The following is a 21,437-nucleotide window of genomic DNA, read 5'->3' on the forward strand; positions in this document are numbered from 1 at the left end:
TTCAACGGGCTCATTTATATCACGACGCTGTGCTGTCTTCTATCTAAATTGTGTCTCCTCTACATTACATTGTGCTCTTCTTTCGGATGCTGAGGTGTTCGTGACATTGGGTATCTTTCTCTATATACCTGTTGAGATTTTGCATGGAAATTCAGTATATTCAAGGGAGAGTTCTATGTAGCAGGGCACGGGTTCATGTATGCTAGGAGGAGCAGGCGGGGTATGTAGTCACGTGATGTGGCTGAGCCGTGGCTGGCTTTGTGGCTGGGACTTGATATCACAACACTCCCCCTTTTCCATGCCTAATCGACACAGAAATGTGTCAAACGCTGCTTTGGGCAGGGCTTTTGTGAGCCCGTCAGCAATCATTTGATCTGTGGGGGTGTATATGACATTTATAACCTTAGCCTCAATGGCTTCCCTGAGTGATGTCTGCTTGATGAGGAAGTGTCGGTTCCGGGTAGACACTTTGGACCCATTGGCAACAGCGAGTGCACTTTGGTTGTCCATCTGAACCCTTATGGGTGCCGATTCCTCAATCCCAAACAGCTCTTCAAACAGTGGCTTGAGCCAGATAGCTGTGGTTGCCAGTCCAGCCGCTGAGACGTACTCAGCTTCACACGTGCTTTGTGCAGTCAGTGTTTGCTTGCGCGCTCTCCACATGACCGGTGCCCCGTTTATGAGGAACATATTCCCAGACACCGCTCGTGACGAGGTATTGTTGCCCCAGCTGCTGTCGGTAGATGCTAAGATATCTTTGCCTGGCGTTTTGGGAAACGCAAGACTGTGGGCAGCTGTCCGGTGCAGGTATCTCAGACAATGTTTCAGAGCCTGCTGACAGCCGTCTGTCGGGTTGTGCGTTCTTGCGGCAAGTCGCATCACCGTGTAAGCAATATCAGGGCGCGTGTAAAGGGAAATGTGTAGTAGCGAGCCAACTATGCTTCTATAAGTGTCATGATCGTTCTGGGAGAGAGGCTCACTCTCCTGATCAATGAGGTTGTCGTTGCTTATTGGTATAGACGACCCTCGGCACTGTGATAGATTCATCCGCTCAACTAGTTTGTCAATTTTCGATTTTTGGTCAATGTTGATGGCTGATGATGAGTGACGGATGTTTATGCCCAGGAATGTGGAAACTGGGCCGAGGTCACGAAGATCCACAATTGCGGCGAGACGTACGATGACATCTTGAACGTCACTGGTTTCCTTGGAAAGAACTAGCATGTCATCGACATATACAGCTATCCATACTTGACCATTGAAGAAGATGTTTCCATCGTTCTTCAGCGGGGTGAAACCAATGCTTCCCAGATGCTGTTGTAGCGTCTGCTGCCAGCGCTTAGGAGCGGACCGAAGACCGTATATGGCCTTCTTGAGTTTAAGCACACAGTCTGATGGGAAACCCATGTGGTCGGGGGGTCGAATGTATTCCGGTTTTTCAAGCTCTGCATTGAGAAAAGCGGATTTGACGTCAATATGGTGACAGACCAAGTCACGAGATGCTATGAGAGCCAACACCATTCGGAGAGAAACTCCATGAAGCACATCAGCGCTTATATCCGAGTTGATTTGTTCATCATAGCCACATGCGCACCATCTGGCCTTGTGCGTTCCGTCGTCTTTCTTCCGAAGGACCCATTTTCCGTTCATGGGTCGACGTGGGGCGGCGTGGGCAGGAATAATCTCCCAGGAGCCGTAGGACTCAATGGTGTTTATTTCCTTGCGCATGGCGTCGCGCCACTTATCCTCTTCGGGGCCCGTAAGGGCTTTCGAGACAGAAATTTCAGGCTGGCCTTTTAAAGCCATAATGGACGACTTGTAGGGGAAAACTTTGTCGTTGCAGGACACATCACGCCGCGTAATGACACGCTTGTCAGGTCCATCTTCCAGAACGTAACACGAGTTTGAGGAATGATAGCCTAGTAAGACACCTGAGACTCCTTTGACCGGGACCTTGCCGTTCTTTTTGCCTTCCATCGGCCAAACGGCGCGGCAACCGATAGGATAGAGATTTCCAATATCCGGTAGTTTGCCGTAGACGACCTGGTATGGTGAGGTTGGTACCACCGAGTTTGCCGTCCTGTTGAGGACATATAGGACACCTTGAAGCGTTTCAGGCCACAGTTTGCTTGGAAGATTCGCACACTCGTGGGTAGCGCTCAGTGCCTCACAGACCGTTCGCACGCTTCTTTCAACGATGCCGTTCTGTTCGTGAGCGTAGGCAGCACTGCGTTGCCACAGCATGCCTCGACGTTCTGCCAACTCAAGACATTTGCTGCTTTTGAACTCAGACGCATCATCGGAGTGAAGGACTTTGGGATGTCGTCCAAATTGAGTTTTGAGCTGCTCGATAAAGTTATCTATCAGTATGGCTATATCCTTCTTACTGTGAACAGGAAATGCCCATCTGTATAGAGAGAACTCGTCGACTACCAAGAGGAACTGGTCTGCAAGAGGAAAGTCTGTTGATGATGTGGCTTTGGGCAGTGCGTTTTTACCACCGACCAGGTCGAGATGAAGGTATTCCAACGCTTCTGTGGCGCGCCGAAGCCCTGTTGTAGCTTTCGGGCTGTGTGTGATCTTGGCCTTGATGCACGACTGACATTTGGAGTGGTCGACTTTAAGCTTCAAGCCGTGTTGAGCGAGAGTGCGCTGCACGTAGTGGGTGTTGATGTGCGCAAAAGCGCGGTGCCAGTCTCGGTCGGCCTTCAAGGATGAAACCTTGGGAGTTGGTATGTCGTACCAGATTCTCTTGTTGCGTATGTTTAGTGTTAGTGTTGAGCCTTGGTTGTTGCTCAGGCGTGTGACCTTGTCGGCCAGCGTTTCAAACATGTATCCCATAGAGAGAAGTTCTCCAGCCGATATGATGGCTTCCTGTTGAGGTATGTGGAGCACGTTTTCAATTTTGACAGTGACTCCTTGATCATCGAGAAATTCGACGCTACCTCTGCCTAGGGCTTGCACATGCTTGTCACCAACTACATTAACGTAACTTGCGATTGGAACATACGAGGAAAAATGTTCTTTGACAGGGAGGATGGAGTGATCTGCACCACTATCTACGAGGAAGGCCTCCGCTGTGCGAAGAGAACTAACGGTTCCTTCGGCTTTTGCCTCGGCTTTCGCCTTGGTCTTTCTTTTCCCCTTCCGGGAGCGTCTCCTGCACTCTTCCACGGAGTGGCCATCTTTCCCACATCCAGCACAGCTGAGGCTAGGCTCAGTCGACTCCACTAGTGAGTGTGCACGATTGTCCAGAACATCGAGGAGTTCATCAACCGTTGTACATTCGTCAACTCTTTCGGCCAGTTGGCCATCGATCGGCGAGAGTATCGGTTGAAGGGTCAGAGCCAGCATTAGTCCCAGTTCCGTCAGATAAGTCTCGCATATAGCAACGCGATCCTTTATCAATGTGATGACCTTGGGAAGCTCGTGAATGTTCCTCATCTGCAACGACGCGAGTTCTCTAATTTTTACAGCGGCCGTGGCTCTGTCGATTTTTGCCGCTGATTCCGAGATCTTCTCGAGCATCTTCTTGAGAGAAATGTCATCCCGGAAGGTAACTCTGTGGCTGGACTTCTTGAGAACTTTCATCCAGCAGTTTCTGGCAATCAGGGAGTGAGAGGTCACGTCGACTAGGTCGTCGCCGACAAAGAGGGCAGCGGTGTTGGAAATGATGATGATTTCCTGAAGAGTCTTCAGCCATTTCACAAAGGGAACTTGGCCAACCGCTGGGAGATTGTTATGCGTAATAGATGTCTCGACATCCTGGAGCGGAACAATCACCTCCTTGTTTGTCAACCAATTGCGAGACAGTTCGACAGTTTTGGTATCGATGGTGAGTCCTCTGACGATCTTCTTATCGACCATTTTGAAAAAAATTTAGGGGATTGAGAGGGAGAAACGAGGTAAAAAATTATGCTTTCGCGTATGCACCAAGCGGATGCTGTATCGTGATAACGGGAGGGTGCCTTAATTCGTGAAAGCGAGGGCTCATAACCTGTTGAGATTTTGCATGGAAATTCAGTATATTCAAGGGAGAGTTCTATGTAGCAGGGCACGGGTTCATGTATGCTAGGAGGAGCAGGCGGGGTATGTAGTCACGTGATGTGGCTGAGCCGTGGCTGGCTTTGTGGCTGGGACTTGATATCACAACAATACCTAGTCAGCTTATGTCAGCAGTCCCACAATTCATCAACGTCTAACTAGGCCTTCCAGGACAAGCTACTCCTGATCCTTGACTTTCATCAATTGTCCAACACACTACCTCACATTTATACGCACGGCGAAACCTACCAAACTACACTCACATGTCATCGCCAACCTCGGATCCAGCAACCGACATGGCTGCGGTCATGGGCTTTGCCTCATTCGGCAACGCTCCGCGCCCGGCCAAGCGCGCCCGCAACGACTTCACCGTCGTCGACAGCGCCGCGTTCGAGCATGCGCAGTTTCTTCCTAGCCACGGCACAAATGCCAACGCCATTGAGCTTGGGCCCAGCTCGTATGCTAGCAGTAGGGATGCTGCCACTGACCAGGAACCAGCGCAGCAACACGCACTTAAGCCCCTGCCAGCGTCTCTCCCGGCACGACCGCCGCCTACTAACGACACAGAGTCAAGCCAAAGTATGGACCAACCTCGGCACCGCCAACAAGGCAGGGGGCGCGAGGGCGGTGGGAAGCAGTACGGTCATAAGGGCGAGGGAAATTCGGGCCAGCAACGTGGACGCGGCGAGCGGAATGCACTGTGGTATATTGACTACTACGATCCCATGTCGAACGAGAATCCGTGGGAGGATTTGGAGAAGAAGGCAGGCCTAGAGCCGCTGGGCACCTGGCTCCCGCGCGGCCATGCGCGGCAGCAACAACGGGCATCGGAGGGGGAGCACAAGGTAGAAAGATCAGTGCAGGGCCAAAAACAGCATCCTAGTGGTGAAGACGGACAGCAACAGAAGACCGACCAGGTGCAAGAAGAAGAGCCAAGTCTGGCTTGAAATTGTGCACACTCCAAAACTGCCTATCTATTTTCCTCTCTCCTTCGGAAAATAACACAACCACGAATAAACACTGCATCCTTCAGGAAGTAACACGCCTCGCAAAGCTAAAGCAGAGACGGAAGTATCTGAAGGCCTGTATATCTGCATCTACCCACGCTCGACTCTGCGGAATTCCCGCATACCGACAACAGAGCAGGATGGGTAATCAGGAGAATGCAAGGCTTGGCACAAACCCAATGAATTATTACGCATACAGCCGAGTCACAAAACATGTGTGAATACTACGACTTGCACAAGTTGGCTTCTGTGATACGACATGTCTGTATTCACAGACGTGTCCCATTTTTGTGTACATTTCCCCTCTATCCTTCGGGAGAACTCACGACAACCTCTTTATCATGGCTGCAAAGTGGTATTGAAACAGGCTATATGCTCGAGGCTTGGGGGTGCACAAGCGTTTTCTTTTCCTCTGCGTTTCATACGTACATACTTTAGATTCCATCTGCCTACAAGGTATGAACTCAATAAAGATAGCGGCTAACATCGCCGAGGTCTCCTGCTTAGTCGGCTTCTACAAAGATGTAGCGAGACTGGGCCCGTGCATATTCTTTCCCATACTTTCTTTGTGCTTTACTCTTGAGTGACCTTTACACGAGGAAACGCCCAAGGCGAGTGGGTGATCAGCATCCAAGTCACAAGTCTACATGTCCCGTGGTGTGGCGCGACAGGGCAGGCAAGGGATGGCTATCACGTACTGTACTTTTTGCTGCGTCCACTCCAACTCCTGCTGCACTTCACGGGCATCGCGCAGGCCCTCGTGATATCTTTCGCGGAAATGTGCTAGTCGGCCCGCTGCCTCGCGCTGTTTATCGACGAGCTGGCGGTGTTTGTCGTTGAGCTTACCCGAGCTATAAAACAGGTAGAAGGAAAAGGAGGGGGCCATGTGTCAGAAACAGTACAATAGAATATGGATGGCGTGTGAGAGTGGGCAGGGCGCTCACGTTTGGGCTTGTGTGACCATGCTGCGGTCCAACGGTACGGGGTCCATGATGCTAGCGGCCCGCTTGTTCATGTACTCAGAGAAGTCCATGTTTTGCACCGATCTGCCGGCATTGGTGCTGTTGCTAGCACTCCGGTTGCTGTAAGTGTGGTTGCTAGATACATAGTTTCGAGAATCGCAGTACTTGGGGGTGTAGGCCCCAGCATCATACAAGTCAGGAATGTACTGCCGTGAGGTGAAAACATCCGGGCTATAAGGACTAGAAGCTCTTCCGAAGCTGGTATTAGTGTATGAGGTGCTAGCTGACGCAGCGGAGTACATGTTTTCCTCGGCGGCTTGAGGAGCAAGGTAGTACGTCTGGGCAGAGTACGGGCTACGCTGCGATTCCTTGGAGGGTGCGGGGATCGGGAGCGAGTAGCCAGAGGAGAAGTATTGAGCCGGCATGGTTAAGGAAAGGAGCAATGTGTCATGGGAAGGGAGGAGAGAACATGGCAAAACCAAGCGGACATTTTGAGGGTTTTATATCTAGCAAAGACCTTTCGCCTCACTTGTTACTGTTACTTTTACAAGTGGATTCTAGAAACTGCCTATCACCACCCTCCTGTTTCTCTGCCGCGGCGAGCAAATAATCCCCAATAAAGAAGCATCGAACCACGTCGGCCGTAGTCACCGAGGACGAGCCACAAGGAAACAGAACGGGGGAGCAAGGCCAGTCTCAAAAGGCGCGTGTTCAAGTCCAAGTAAGATATGTGACAAGCACAACCAAACAAGGCCCGTGGTAAGGCAGTGAAAATACCCATTATAGTAAAAAGAAGAAAAAATCAAAGGGTTTTATGGGAGCATAAGTCCCATGTCAGGTCAGCCTCCATTCACACAGCTACATATAAATACATAGGCTTTTACGAAACGGGGAGAGTGGCATGGGAATTAAACAACACACAGGTACTACAAGAAAAGGAGAAACATGCAGTGTTTGTAATACTAGACCGGGCCCTCTCGAGGCAAGGGATTAACAGGCTTTGATCAGTGAGAAAGGTGTTTTGGTATGGACTCACACAGCATCAGCTCGGTGCATACAGTGTATCTACACTGTGCAGAATAGTATGTGTCTATAGCCAAGTCAATTAATTCTCCGCACGCTGTTACACAGGAATCATGCAACCCGGGCTTCGAACGTACGTCCCCTTGGAAAGCTCACGTACTTGACCAAGCGGCCGTCGTCTTTCCCTATCACACCCACTCACAACGTCTTTTTGTCTCCCCCCCTTTTTTTCTTGCCCTCTGAAATGGCTCACTGCCTATCCAGGCAGCCAGTCAAAGCCAACCACAGCACCACGCAAATTTAGCAACGCCGCGTCTCACAAGCCTCGGTGACGACAACTCAAGACTCTGAAACGCCCACAGAGCCAGACAACGGAAGAATCAACTCAAGTAGGGCGGTACTTTGGGCCGCATGTATGGGCGTTTTTTTCGGTACATGTGGAATCTGTCTTTAGGCCATCAAAACAGCAGTGTTTAATGCACGGGAGCAACAGCCCCTCGTACACACAACACCTGCTATCCGCACTCATTATCCCCTCCCTCCCCCGCTCCGAAGCAGAGAACTAACTAAGGTTTCCAATATCGGCAAAACGCCCACACAACCCACCAACACGCCCTATCGTCTGCTTGCTCCGGCTGCAGCCTTGTAACAGCCACCAGCTAGCATACAATCATTGTCGGCCCATTTGCACGTCCACCATCACTGTCACGTCACAACAGCATCCTCTACTGCAGCTATGCAACCATGCACATACACGGACAAGGCCAAAGAGCGTATGTGTGTCGAAATGCCATTCCTGTGCGTTGCTCGCTGCGTGTGGCTTGGCCTATGCGAACTTGTTTCGCTCTGGTCGGTCTCTTTACGCTGCGTCGAGCCCTGGGCTAAGAATTTACCCTTTTATAGCAAAAGAACCCCCGGATACATACTCACCCGTTCCTCTAAATAGACTTTTGCCGAATATCCCAGAGACCCTCTCTATCTCTGTCATCACTCTTAATAGCTCCCGGCCTTTGTCCACATCCACGTTTTCTTTTAGCTACGTTAAACTGATGCAAATAATCATATTATACTAATGCGACCGCCAGCCCATCCGGCCAGCTCCTGTGCCCTCGCCGCACACATGCAACGCCAATCCTCTTCCCGCGGCCCTTGTGGGAGATCGCATGGCAGGTAGACACGATCCAAAACGACAAAAGGCGCCCAATTTTGTGACCAAGTGGCCCAAGGAGAGGCGTACTATGTGGCTTGTGACTATTAGCGGCCATGTGTGACCTTGATTTTTTTTTCTAATACCACGGAAAATATAGGCCAAAGTATCATAGAGAGGAAAAACTAAGGAAAATCAAAAGCTTTGCACTCATGACGGCCCAATGACAGCTTTGTCATACTTGGCCGGTGGCTTGCAGAATGGTTGGCCTCAAGCAGGTTTTTCTTCCACAAACATAAAAGTAGTTTTTTTCACATATGGCTAATAAGAAAATGCCAGAATCAAAGGTAAATAAGAGACGCAACACAGTATAGAAAAGTTATCTACAAATAATTATCACAATTGTAGTCAAATTTCCATATCCAATGAGTAACATTCAAGTGTCCAGCATCTCATTTATGCTTTGATACTGCTTTATGCGAGGGTTAGACCAACAGCTAGGGTTAAGCCAATCAAGACTCATCTCATACACCCCTTTTATGTGATTGACATGTGGAAAAGTCTGAAATTAAGGTTGTTCATTTCTTGTAAGATATTGCTTGTCAGGGTTGAACTATGCGTAATGAAAAATCAACGAGCACCTAATTACATGTGATTGAGGAGTCAGTAGTTGAGCTTCTCAAATCTCAGCATATAGCGCACTATGATAAGACGGAAGCAAAGGGCTAGTTTCCTTTTTTACATTCATCATTTCCAGGAGGTATTAATAAAAGGGGTATCGAATCGAGACTGAAGAAAACGAAGGCGGGAGGGGGGGAATGACATCGACGAGATATTACAACAAGTATTGCATATAGATACAGTGAATGAGATAATAGTAAAAAAAAAAGAGAATGAAATGAAAACGCAACATGTTCTAGCCAAAGATCTTCAAGAAACCCCAGATTCCCAGGCTGCTGAGTACGGGAATCGTCAGGTTGTCGTCCCAACCAAACAGATCAACAACCTCGCTGGCCGACGCAATCAGCCCCGTGAATACGCTCATGATGCCCAGCGCCGTGCCACCCGAGACCGTCGCCTGCGCAGGCGCCATGCCTAACAGGCCCGCAAGAGGCGCCGGCAGGTTCAGCTCACCCGTAAACATGAAGGGGAACTGCTCATCACCGGGGACAAAGCCCACACGCGGTGCTAGGTAGCCCCAGAAGTATAGTGCCGTGGCAACACCAGTCAACATGGCAGCCAGGGACCCGGCCAGAGACTTGCCACGGCGGACCTTGGGCGTGTAGCGTCCGTACAGACGGCCAAAGGTGCTGGCGGCAGTATCGCACCAGCTGAGAAGCATGACGCTCAGCAGGCCGATATCCTTGGGGAAAAAGTGCAGGGCGGTCCAGGCACCAAGCAGATAAAAGATCACGCCGTTGTAGCCAGAGTATTCACTCTCGCGCATCAGGGCGCCGAGGGCACGAACGTAAAACGCATTGAATGAGGGTACGTTGTGGCGAAGGACGTCAACGATAGTAATCGGAATCAAGGCCCCCATCAGCCAAGGTGTGACTGCGGTGGGTTGGGTGCCGCTCACATACAGCCAGAGCGAGAAGAAGCCAATGGACACATGCAAAGCCTTGCGCGGGACTTCATGGCGATGGATAAAACCCTTCCATTGACTGTGAATGGGGATCAAGCCGAGGGGACTTGGGCAGCGGTTAATGTCCCAGTTCCAGGCCGATGGCGACGGAGGGGCCAGGAGCGACGGAGGGTTCTTTTTGGCGTGTCGCATTTCGTCTCGAGTTTTATTTTGTTGCTCTTGGGTGTTATTTGAAAGTGTCTTCAAGGGCAGCGACGAGTGAATTTTGCTGCCGAGAGGCGAGTCACTAGATGAGGCAGTGTCAAGGTCGTTGTCGATGTTGTTGTCGTGGCCTAGGTCGTCGTCGTTGTGATCGGAATCGTCGACGCTGGCAGCAGAAGAATCAGTCGAGGAGGGGCTTTGTTCAGGGATGGAAGATGTCTGGGTTTGACGGCGCGTGGCAGTAGGAGCAGCGCTAGAAACAGGCCTGGAAGTGGTTCTGCGGCGTGTCACTGAGCGTGTGACAGGGCCCGAGTAGTCGACGGAAGACGAGTCCATGTCGGCCAGAGAAAAGGTCTGCTTTGTGGGCGTTGATGGCAACTCGTGGCCAGGAGGGTTGGAAGAGCGCTGCTGCGACCGTGTTGAAGTGGCCATTGTGCGACGTGGCGATAATGACGGCGGTGGTGGTGGTCGTGCAGCCGCTGGTGGGTAAACAGCCAGCAAGTGGGATACAAATAGCGGAAGAGCCGGGTTTCGTGCGGTTGGCGAAAGAGACAGCGGGCCAAGGCAACAAGGGCGATGTGGTTTCAAGACGGACAGAGGGAAGAACAGCGACCAGGGCAAGGATAATGATGCTGGCGATGCATGAAAGCTCAGAGGGAAAAGGGGATGAGGAGAGGACTCTATTGGTGCTGATGCAAGAGGTAAAGAAGTGGGGGAATGTGAACAAGACGAAGCCAGCTGTGAAGACGGCAGTGCAGTGGGAGTGGTGGCTCTGGTGCTTGTTTCGATAACAGGCTGCACTATGACAGTTGGAGTAGGGGCTAGGCGCCCTAAAGACGGCTCTTCCAGGGGGCCCAAGGGCGCTAGAGGGCTTGGGCCAGTGGCTGCAGCAGCGGCAGGTCCCTCTGCAACAGGTGGTGACGGCGAACGGTCGCGGGATTGGGAATGCAACTCTAGGCTTACATTCTTGCCATCACCGGCGCCAGGGCTGTTCCTGGGAGGCCACAAGCTGGGATTGGCACTGGGCGGCGTTGACGACAGGCGCTGATGAGCAGAAATTGCAGGCGACTGGGATGCCTGGACTCGGCCTTTGTTTTTACGCGAACGGCATCGAGGCGACCGACGCGCACTGGCGGCAAGTTCATTTGGCGATGCTTCTTGCTGGTGCGTCGGTGTAACAGAGGAAAACTCTGCTGGGGGTGAAGCCATGGGCATTATCTCGCCTGGGTATGCATAGAGAGCCGTGTGGTGGTGCACTGAATAATTGTGCGGTAGAAGTCTGTGAGAGTGAAGCTATCACCAAACCGGATTCCGCCAGCCAAAATCTACCGAGAGTGGGAGCAGTACGATAACAAATGGCGAAGCTTTTCCAAGCACGGAGTGTGAATCTTGAAGATGGAGAAAAGGCCGAATACGGAACAAAATCTTCACCACCTGGCCCAGCAAATTAACTTGGTATTTTTGTAGTTGCCCTAGACTTTCCAGCTCTTGTCCTCTTGTCGGCCCTCAGCTCTCACCATGTTTGGGCGGGCGCATTCTCAAAGCGAAAAAGACCAAGACTGTTGTCTCCACCTAAGCAGCTGTGTTTTATCAGTTCTATCTTATCTTATCTTATCACTCCGCCAAATTTTGACTGGTCGCAAAGCCGCCGGTCGCGAACGCCGTGCCGTTTCTGCGTCGGGTTTCACTTTGTTCTTTGACGTCTACCCAACCCACCGCACTGCCCTCCGCGAACCGCCTGTCCCACCATGACAAAGGAGAACAAGGTCGATCCACGCGCCTGGAAGACAATCCAGCCTGCGCTGCCTTCGTGGGTGCTGGACTATGCCGAGGCCAATGGCTTCACCAAGATGACGGCTGTCCAGGCCAGTGTGCTGCCGCAGTGGATTTCCAAGAGGGGTACCGATGTGGTCGTAGAGGCCGTGACTGGCTCTGGAAAGACTCTCGCGTTCCTCCTGCCTATCTGTGTGCGCCTTCTAGCCCTTTCCGACCCTACCAAGAGACACCACATCGCATCTATCATCATCTCTCCAACAAGGTAGGCCGATTACCAAGAGCAGTCCTTCACTGTACTGCCTGATGATCTACAGCTACTAACAATCTGTCTCTAGAGAACTTGCCTCTCAGATCCACCAGGTCCTTCTTTCCCTACTGGCATTCCATCCCGAGTCGGCCGAGTTGCTCCCCTTTCTCGACCCCAATAACGAAGAAAAGCGACCCGTCAACACGACCCCCGCCATCGTTCCGCAGCTCCTTGTTGGTGGCGCTGTTACCCCAGCTGCCGATCTGGCCTTCTTTATGCGTACATCGCCGAATGTCATCATCTCCACACCCGGCCGTCTAGTTGAGCTTCTCCAGTCCCGCCATGTGCACTGCCCACAATCCTCGTTCGAGATGCTAGTCCTCGACGAGGCCGACCGCCTGCTCGACCTTGGCTTCAAGCAGGATATCCAGCGCGTGCTCGGAGTGCTACCCAAGCAACGCCGGACCGGTCTCTTCAGCGCATCCGTCAGTGAGGCCGTGAGCGAGATTATTCGTGTTGGTCTACGCAACCCCGTCAAGATTTCCGTGCGTGTCAAGAGCCTGCGCGATGGCGGCATCATCGAGGACCGCAAGGTTCCGGCCAGCCTGGAGATGCGCTACATTGCTACGCCGGCCAGTCACAAGCTGCCTGCCCTGGCCAAACTGCTCGACAAGCTGGAAAAGACGCCGCAAAAGACAATTGTCTTTGTGGGCACGTGTGCGCAGGTTGACTACTTCCAACACACCCTACCGCTCATATTACCGAAGCGGTATGCTGCAATTCCACTGCACAGAAAGCATGCGACGAACGTGCGTGAAAAGAACTTTACGCGCTTTGTGACATCGACATCCCCATCTATTCTTTTCACCACCGACTTGGCTGCACGAGGCCTCGATATTCCACAAGTTGACTTGGTGGTTCAAATAGACCCTCCCTCAGACCCAAAAGCTTTCATCCACCGCAATGGTCGTGCTGGCCGTGCAGGTAGAAAAGGCCTGGCTGTCGTGATGCTCCACTCGGGTCACGAGGAGACATACACCGAGTTCCTCGAGATCCGGCAAACACCAATCTTCCCTCTCACTTCACCCGACGTCACTGTGTCGGCCGAGGAGGCGGTGCATGCAACTGAGACCATTCGTACACTGGCCAAGTCAGACCGCGCCGTATATGACAAGGCCCAAAAGGCATTTGTATCGTGGGTGCGCAGTTACACCAAGCACGCCGCCTCGTCTATATTCCGCGCAAAGGACCTCGACTGGGCTGATCTCGCCGAGGCCTGGGGCTTGCTACGCATGCCGCGCATGCCAGAGCTGAAGACGTGGGACGGTGACCGCATGTTAGGCCAGAATATTGACTGGGACACATTTGCATACAAGGACAAGGCGCGCGAGAAGCAGCGACTCGAAGCCCTGGCGGAAGAAAAGGCCGACGGTGGCGCCAAGGCGGCAGCCGCCAAGGCCGAGCGACTGTTGAAGCGCAAGAACAACGAGGCGTGGAGCATGAAGACGGGCCGTGAAGATTTGCGCTCCGACCGTCGGGATAAGCGGCAAAAGAAGGTTGAAGCCAAGCGGTTGGCGGGCATGACGGAGGCGGAGAAGGCAGAAAAGGCGGAACTCGATGTGTTGCTGAGCAAGCTCAGAGAGCAGAACACTAGCAGAACAGCGGTGTCCAAAAAAGAAAAGGCAGAGGAGTTTGGGGGGTTTGATGATTAGAGGCGAAGAAAGCGCATATTAGCCTGTGTTTAGATATACCCAATGTGAAACAAGACGAGCATGCGGCACCAGTTGTAGTCAACATAATGTATTCTATTTGCTACTCAAACTCTTTCTATTCTGTACCTTGTCATTCCCTCGCACACATGTGCTAGTCCTCACCAGCAGCCCGCCCTTCTCTGTTTGTGACGCGTCTTGTCAACAGCGCACGGGTGGAATCTTTGCTGTTCCGGAGCGCCGACCCAGCGTCCGAGTCGCCATCGCCGTGGATGTCGGCTCCGTCGCGTTGCCCAGACTCGGGCGCGTTGAAGGAATCGGCAGTATGGTGCTTCTTCATGAAGGGCAGTCGGCCATGCAATTCCTTGAAGCGCAGCACTAGAAACATGCTGATGACGAAAACCCAATACGCAATGTACGCAATGACAGAGTTGTATGTGGCAGAGTTGGTCCAGCCCGTTAGAGCATTGAACACGCCCCAGATTCCGCCGCCCTCAAACTGGGGACTGCAGCACTAAATATCACCCAGAGTCAGTACATTAAAGCCAAGCAAATACAGCCAAATCAGGCCACACTTACATTAACATGCCACACGCTCTTATCGATGTCATAAGATCCGGGGCCCATACCCAGCTCCTGGGCCTCACCACCAATTGCCTCGTTCCACTTCTGCTGGTCCCAATACCACACTGCGCGAGTAAACAGACCTGCGCCGACCATGTACAGCAGGCACGTAGCAGCCACCAAAAACTGCTGCAGTCTTGCGCCCGAGCTGCCAGCATACAGCGCATAGCCCGCCAGCGCGCCAAAGCCCAGGCCGGCCAGGGCCGCCAGCGGGACCGACGACGGCGGAGTGGAAAAGGAGACGCCGGCAATGAAGACAATGGCCTCGACGCCCTCGCGCAGCACCGTGACAAACGGCAGCGTGAACATGGCGTAGCGCTCGAGCAGGCGGCCCAGCCAGCCGCCCTGGCCGACAGCCACGGGCGCGTGCATCGCCTTGGCAAGCTTGACGCGCCACTTGGCCTGCATCTTGCCCACGCGCAGCACGGCGGCGCCCATCAGTGTGATCATGAGCGAGGCAAAGAGTGAGAAGAAGCTCTCGTAGTAGAGCTCGTTCTGGTCCCATGTCGTGCTGTTCCACGAGTAAAAGGCTGTCACGACACCGCCGGCTATGCAGAGGCAGATGGAAAAGCCGATGGCCGTGCCAGCCCAGACCTGTATGCGTCAGCATTGCAAAGAAAAAGTGCACCGAATTCCCTCTGGCATCATACATACCTGGCGGCGCAGGGCGCGGTAAACTTGGGGATCGGCATCGGGCACGTCCAGAGTTTGCTTCAAGAAGGCGAGAAGAATAGACACGATGATGGCGGTTTCGAGGGTCTCCCGGAAGATGAGCAGGAAGACCGGGACCGAGAAGAGTTCAAGCTCTCCCATAATGGCAAGCAAAAAAGTGGCAGACAGTTGAACGAAGCGGACGGGAGGAGGAGGCCGACTAAAAACCACGGCGAGAGCGCTGCAAAGTGAGAGGCAGCACTCCTAGCGACAGGCAAAAGAACCCAGAAATGCGAGATCGGCGCAATACTTTTCTCTGGCAACTCTTGTTCCAAACAGCCAGAGTTACATCTGCGCCGCTTCTGTCAGAACCTTGGCTCTCCAGGGGCTGCCCATCAAGAAATAAAAGCCCTGCACTGATCTTATCAGATCATCTCTGCCCTCGCGCCCCACATATTCCCAGCGGCCCGATTGGATCCACGACTGATTTCTTCGAAAAGATCTGATAAAGTAGTACGAGACCCCAAGGTTCACCCGTGCGTCAAAGCACAGTCCCGGGCTTGACCGACCTTCCACGAGCCATTTTGTCTTGTTTTGCTCTGGGCGCTACGTCTTGCTCGCTAGCAGCCGCCTGATCTTTTACATCTTGCAGGCAACGCGTTGCGCGCCATTCTTGTGTCGCAAAGCTCTTCTTTTGCTGCTTCTCTTCAACAGAGACGAAACGAACAAGGAACGCTGACCAGGCGCAACCGTACCTTTGGTAGTTTTTTTCTTTCTTTTTTTCTTTCTTTCTTTTCGTGTTTCCACCCTCCTTAATAACACCATGCGCCTCCTCCCGCTTCTCCTCTCGGCTTCGCTCGCAGTCGCCAAGACAATCGAGTATGACTTCCACATTGGCTGGGTGCGCGCCAATCCCGACGGCGCCTACGAGCGGCCCGTCATCGGCGTCAACGGTCAGTGGCCCATTCCAGCTATCGTTGGCAGTGTCGGCGACGAGATTGTTCTCAAGGTCACCAATGATCTGCAGAATCAGCGGACGGCGCTGCACTTCCACGGGCTCTTCATGAACGGCACGGTGCACATGGACGGGCCGACGCAGATCACACAGTGCTCGATCCGGCCGGGCAGAGAGTTCACATACCGCTTCACGGTGAGTCGATGTCATTACTGCGCACTCACGTTTGATTTATTCCTAAATCGAGATATCCGCCTCCCGTCCCGCGCTGACATGTCCCTTTCTAGCTTCAACAACCCGGCACCTACTGGTACCACTCACACCACCGGGGCCAATATCCCGACGGCCTGCGCGGCCCGCTCATCATCCATGATCCAGCCAGTCCAATCAAGGACATGTACGACGAGGAGATTTTGCTGACCTTGTCTGACTGGTACCACGAGCCCATCAAGACCCTGAACGCCAAGTTCCTCAGCAAAACCAATCCCACAGGTGCCGAGCCTGTACCACAGGCCGCGCTGCTCAACGACACGTACGACCTGCAGGTCCCCGTTTCCGCCGGCAAAACCTATCTGGTGCGCCTGGTCAACATGGGTGCGCTGGCAGCGCAGTATGTCTGGTTCGAGGGCCACGACATGCGTGTCGTCGAGGTGGACGGCCAGTACACGAAGCCGGCGCCGGCTGACATGGTGTACCTATCTGCGGGACAGCGTTACAGCGTACTACTAACGGCGCGCCCGGGCTCCACTGCAGCTCTTTCTGGTGCGGCCAACTTCCCGATCGTGGCGAGCATGGACACGGAGCTGTTCGATGTGCTTCCGCCTGATCTGAACTACAACGTCACGGGCTGGCTCGTCTACGACGACTCCAAGGCGCTTCCTGCACCCGCCAAAGTTGCCGCTTTCACTGCCCTCGATGACATCGACCTTGTTCCGTTCGACGAAAAGCCGCTGCTCGGGTCCGTCGCGCAACGCGTACAGTTCGACATCAAGATGGGCAACCTGGCTGACGGCGCTAACTATGCCTTTTTCAATAACATCACATACCAGCCACCGCACGTCCCGTCGCTCTACACGGCGCTGTCTGCGGGCCCATTGGCGACCGACCCGCGCATCTACGGCGCCTACACCAACTCGATTGTGCTAGAGCACGGTGCCGTGGTCGAGGTCGTGCTCAACAACCTCGACGCCGGCAAGCATCCCTTCCACCTCCACGGGCACGAGTTCCAGGTGGTGCACCGGTCGGCGGCGCAGGCCGGTCGATTTTCCGATGAGGACATTGGCGAGGTGGGTCTTGTGCAGACGCCGATGCGGCGCGACACCGTAGTCGTCTGGCCCGGCGGCAACGTGGTGCTACGCTTTGTCGCAGACAACCCAGGCGTCTGGTTCTTCCACTGCCACATCGAGTGGCATGTGACAGCCGGACTGGCAGCCACATTCATCGAGGCGCCGCTCGAGCTACAGAAGACGCTGGTAATCCCCGACGAGCATCTGGATACCTGCAAGGCCATTGGGGTCAAGACTGAAGGCAATGCTGCGGGCAATGCCGAGGATTTCCTTGACTTGGCGGGTGAACGCAAGGCACCGCGCGCATTGCCTGAAGGCTTCACTGCCAAGGGCTGGGTTGCGCTGGCCTTTTGCACTATGATAGGAATCGCGGGAATGGGCGTCGTGGTATGGTATGGGGTTTCGGAGCCTCTTGAACACAAGGTCGGACACGATGGATCGGCAACCGAAAGAGGCTACGCCACTATCTCACGCTATGATGACGATGGCGATGATGTCAGACACCACCCATCACTAGATAGAGAAGATATGCCAATCTTGTCGGCAGTAGAGTAAAATTTTTTTGCATGTTCCAAGGCTTAGACAAAAATGATATACACAGACAAGTAGCGAATAAAATAACAAGTTAGAACTGAAAGGGACTCTAATAGTATTAAAATCATAATATGCTGCTACAAAAAAGCAGGAAAGACATGACGCAGTGCAAGGGCAAGAGAGGAAAAGAAACCCCAAATCAGGACATGGAAAACGAGAAGCACACATCCGGTACAACGGCCATTCATTATAACTAATGAACCCATTTGACGTGTAGCTAATGTTGCTTGAATAGACAGTTTTGAGATGCCTATCCAGAATGACATATGAGTGCATTTTGTAAAGGTAGATGAAGGATGTGAAAACGCATAGAACAAAGGAACAAGGGGGAAAACGACAGAGTACAGGGCAAATATGGCAAATGAGTGGTAGCAAGAACAAAGGAAGATAGGCAAGGGGAAGAAGAAAACGCCAAACAGCTTGGACAAACTAGATATCGATAGGTTACAGTTGAGATCCAGGCCCAGCCAGGATCACAACCTGGTCTAGGGAGTTAGCTGTTGTTGTATGTATACATGGATAACGCGGCCAACGGACAGCTAAAGTAGAGTGTATGATTGGGGGAGAAAAGGGAGAGACGAGACAGGAGCGGTAGTCGAGGAGGAAATAAGAGTGATTAATAAGAATAAAGGCATGGTAATAATATGTAGCAAGCGAAAGAAGCACGGCATCGGCAGTCTCCTCCGCCGATCCGATGGCCTCTGTGTGACAAGAAGCCGTGGTTACCAACAAAACAAGATGGTCATGCCCAGCCAGTAGTGCTGTGACGGCAGAAAAGAAGCGACAGAGCCGGGATTTGCACCTCTAAGTGGGGAGCGCTCTGGCGATCATGTCATCACATCTAATTGCTCTTCTTGGGCAAGCCACGGGCACTGCGAGCAGCCACATCAAGCGCAGCCAGGTCCTGGGAGGCGACAACAAGCTGCACAATGTTCAGCCACTGCTTGAGGGCCATGATGGGCAGGCTGATGCCGGCGACAATCCAAGGAATGGTGGAGTCCATCTTGTTGGCACGGGCGACTTCCAGCGCAGCGGCGCTGTAGGGGTCGGGGAAGATTTGGCGCAGGATGGAGGTGTTGACTTGGGAGGTGATATCGAGGTCGTTGACAGTGGCGACTTCGGTCTGCAGGAGCTGGGGCGACAGAAGCGGCGACGAGAAGGAAAGCAGGTACAGGGCGATGAAGAAGAGCTCGTTCATGAGGCAGACAGTGAATAGGACAGTCTATAGCAAGAAGGGGTTAGCTATTGAGGACCTTATGGAAGTCCGGGGGTGCAAAAGACAGAAGCACGATGGCCTCTTTCTGTTCAAAAGACTCACCTTGTTGTGGTAGTAGAGCTTAAGCAGCCAGCCGCCTCTCTCGACGGCCTTGTGGCTCTTGTTAGAACCACCCACAGCCATGGTGGCATACATGTGCATGTAGTGGCTAGCCAAATCCAGCGAGATGAGCATCTGGAAAATGATGGCCCAGCGGGGGAAGGCCATGCTCAGAAAGACCAGCAAGCAAGTGGTGGTGCAGCGATCGGTCACCATGTCCAAAACAGCGCCGAAGCGCGTGGACTGGTCAAAGTAGCGGGCGGCGTAGCCATCAAGAGCATCGAGGAGGCATGAGATGCTGTAGAGCAGGCAGCATGTGCGCGGGTGAAGCGGCATGTAGTAGAGCGAGGCAACAGCCAAGACAATGCGGAAGTAGCCTGTAGATAGCGGCGCCGGGAGGGGCGGGGCGGAGCGTTAGTGACAGGTTTCCCGAATAGAAGAAGCGCGCGAGGCGGGGGTCGGTCAGAGGGGGTTGTGAAAGGGGGGCCAACAACGGGCAGCGGCGGCATACGAGCCTAACATCACGAGGGGCAGCACACACCAATCAGATTGGGATAGAACAGGAAGATGTTCTCGGTCGAGCCGGCGGCAGCGGTGGCAGCCTCGGCCTGCGCCGTTTTACTCCGGGTTTGCCGCGCAGCCATTGTAGCGTGTGATTGGGGCGATGAGGGAGGGCGGGGTTGGCCTCTGCGTGTGTTCGCGTCGAGGAGATGTCCGGTATCAGTGCCGGCTGTCAATGTCAGCTCGTGGGGGCGGCGATGGCGGCTTTGTAGCGTAGTTCGTGATACGTCACGAGAGGGTTTGCAGGTGATTAATTCTCTCTGGATCGAGAAGGGTCTGGCGATGGCGGCAATGCGGTGGTGACGCGGTCGATCGGTCGGGTGGAAAAGCGAGGCAGATGGCAAGGCGGTGAGGTGGGATCAGGTTGTGACGATAAAGAACAGAAGACACAATATGGATCGTGGTTGAGCTCAGAGCTTCAAGGGGCGTTGGGGGGGGGGGGGGAATAAGTAGCTTAGGGGGCAGAGGAAGCAACGGCAGGAAAAGACAAGGTAAACGTTTAAGTGGTCGCAAAAGGAGGGCAAAAGTATATTAAAACAATTAAATAAGCCGGAGCCTTTTCTGGGGCGCTGGGCCAAGGGTTCAGCTCACACTCACTAACAAACTACCAAATACACGGCTATTTGTATGTGAGCAACACCACAATCCGAGTGCTAGGCGCCGCCGCGTGAACTCGGGCTTACTGATGTCTCCGTCTGTATTTCAGGGGCACCAACCCAAACACCAGGCAGAAGGGGACGGCTGGCAGAAGCAGAGCCTGAACAGAGGCTGTACGATGCAAAGATGTCTGCCTGCAGTGTTTATTCATTGCACAAGGCTGTGAAGCTTGTGCTTGTGTGTTCTTGGCCCGGCAGGCAACGACGTCGCAATGTCCGAACGCGTGCACATATTCAAACACACCTTCTTGGATGCTGGCGGCATTCCATTCTCTAGCAATCATCGTGAGCTCTTACAATCTGGCCCTACTGAGGAAAAATGGAGATTTACGGGGCGTATCCGGCTCAAATCCGGATGAACTGTCACACTAACCCTACCATGATGTCCATAGGGTTCCGTGGAGATGGTTGCTGATTTACCCCTTGGGCCTTTGATTGTTGTAGTTGAGATAAACTCCATCAAGCCAATGTCATGCAACAGCGTCTTGGGTGTACAAGCACGAGTGAGCGTACCTGTCTCGTCCTGCTGTAACGCTCCGTTTCCGCGCATGCAGAGAACTTTGGGCTCCTGTGCTGTGTGCAATGTGTTCTGCGGGTTGGTCTCAAAGAAGATGAGCGAGATGCAACCATGGAGGCCGGCTCTCACGAAGCAGTGTGACTGACACGAAGTTGACAGGCTCTTTTGTGGCACGATTGACTGCTAGGTGTACTGGCGGATACTTGAAGGCAAGGATCAAGAGCCTAAGGAGCCCGCCTAAGAATCCAAGTCGAGCCAAGCACAGAGCACAGAGCACAGGGCAAACAAGGAGAGGGCTTCAAGCCAAATGGAGGATTCCGCCTTCAGCGGCCCGACGATCGGCTGGTGCTAATCAGAGGCTACAAGTATGAAGATACAAAGTTCGCTGCTTGGCTTACGCACATGCTCAGGCTCAGTGTTAGCGTTGTGTCAAGCAGAAACAACCGCCAACAAACAACAGGGAGACACCAGCGCCAAAAGAAAACAATGGAAAGGGAAATTGGTTGTTGTAAGGGGGGACAGCGGACACCTGCAAGAGGCTAGCAATCAAAAGCAAGCAGAGTGCAGCGAGAAAGAG

General features: G+C 53.1%; 8 protein-coding genes across 8 annotated transcripts; 3 read left to right on the forward strand and 5 right to left on the reverse strand.

The window, feature by feature from the left end:
* Positions 1 to 228: 228 nt before the first annotated feature.
* On the reverse strand, positions 229 to 3,867 carry BROUX77_001088 (uncharacterized protein; the record flags this gene model as incomplete). The annotated part of the gene is made up of 1 exon (XM_073745478.1): positions 229 to 3,867. The coding sequence occupies one exon, from the start codon at positions 3,865 to 3,867 to the stop codon at positions 229 to 231; it is 3,639 nt and encodes a 1,212-aa protein (XP_073609323.1).
* A 440-nt stretch (positions 3,868 to 4,307) lies between these two features.
* Positions 4,308 to 4,991, forward strand: BROUX77_001089 (uncharacterized protein; the record flags this gene model as incomplete). The annotated part of the gene is made up of 1 exon (XM_073745479.1): positions 4,308 to 4,991. One exon carries the CDS (start codon positions 4,308 to 4,310, stop codon positions 4,989 to 4,991), a length of 684 nt encoding a protein of 227 aa, XP_073609324.1.
* A 563-nt stretch (positions 4,992 to 5,554) lies between these two features.
* BROUX77_001090 (uncharacterized protein) lies at positions 5,555 to 6,438 on the reverse strand (the record flags this gene model as incomplete). The annotated part of the gene is made up of 3 exons (XM_073745481.1): positions 5,555 to 5,639; positions 5,750 to 5,902; positions 5,996 to 6,438. 3 exons carry the CDS (start codon positions 6,436 to 6,438, stop codon positions 5,555 to 5,557), a joined length of 681 nt encoding a protein of 226 aa, XP_073609325.1.
* Positions 6,439 to 9,099: 2,661 nt separating this feature from the next.
* BROUX77_001091 (uncharacterized protein) lies at positions 9,100 to 11,184 on the reverse strand (the record flags this gene model as incomplete). Its single annotated transcript, XM_073745482.1, has 2 exons — positions 9,100 to 10,448; positions 10,695 to 11,184. 2 exons carry the CDS (start codon positions 11,182 to 11,184, stop codon positions 9,100 to 9,102), a joined length of 1,839 nt encoding a protein of 612 aa, XP_073609326.1.
* A 533-nt stretch (positions 11,185 to 11,717) lies between these two features.
* BROUX77_001092 (uncharacterized protein) lies at positions 11,718 to 13,704 on the forward strand (the record flags this gene model as incomplete). The annotated part of the gene is made up of 2 exons (XM_073745483.1): positions 11,718 to 12,007; positions 12,081 to 13,704. The coding sequence occupies 2 exons, from the start codon at positions 11,718 to 11,720 to the stop codon at positions 13,702 to 13,704; spliced, it is 1,914 nt and encodes a 637-aa protein (XP_073609327.1).
* A 151-nt stretch (positions 13,705 to 13,855) lies between these two features.
* On the reverse strand, positions 13,856 to 15,138 carry BROUX77_001093 (uncharacterized protein; the record flags this gene model as incomplete). Its single annotated transcript, XM_073745484.1, has 3 exons — positions 13,856 to 14,215; positions 14,281 to 14,919; positions 14,980 to 15,138. The coding sequence occupies 3 exons, from the start codon at positions 15,136 to 15,138 to the stop codon at positions 13,856 to 13,858; spliced, it is 1,158 nt and encodes a 385-aa protein (XP_073609328.1).
* Positions 15,139 to 15,799: 661 nt separating this feature from the next.
* Positions 15,800 to 17,772, forward strand: BROUX77_001094 (uncharacterized protein; the record flags this gene model as incomplete). The annotated part of the gene is made up of 2 exons (XM_073745485.1): positions 15,800 to 16,126; positions 16,219 to 17,772. 2 exons carry the CDS (start codon positions 15,800 to 15,802, stop codon positions 17,770 to 17,772), a joined length of 1,881 nt encoding a protein of 626 aa, XP_073609329.1.
* Positions 17,773 to 18,652: 880 nt separating this feature from the next.
* On the reverse strand, positions 18,653 to 19,770 carry BROUX77_001095 (uncharacterized protein; the record flags this gene model as incomplete). The annotated part of the gene is made up of 3 exons (XM_073745486.1): positions 18,653 to 19,033; positions 19,130 to 19,503; positions 19,668 to 19,770. 3 exons carry the CDS (start codon positions 19,768 to 19,770, stop codon positions 18,653 to 18,655), a joined length of 858 nt encoding a protein of 285 aa, XP_073609330.1.
* Between the last annotated feature and the right edge of the window lie 1,667 nt (positions 19,771 to 21,437).

Source organism: Berkeleyomyces rouxiae (genome assembly GCF_048999995.1).
Source record: "Berkeleyomyces rouxiae strain 22BRR77 chromosome Unknown BrBRR77_ptg000001l, whole genome shotgun sequence".
In the NCBI taxonomy this organism is placed as follows: domain Eukaryota; kingdom Fungi; phylum Ascomycota; class Sordariomycetes; order Microascales; family Ceratocystidaceae; genus Berkeleyomyces; species Berkeleyomyces rouxiae.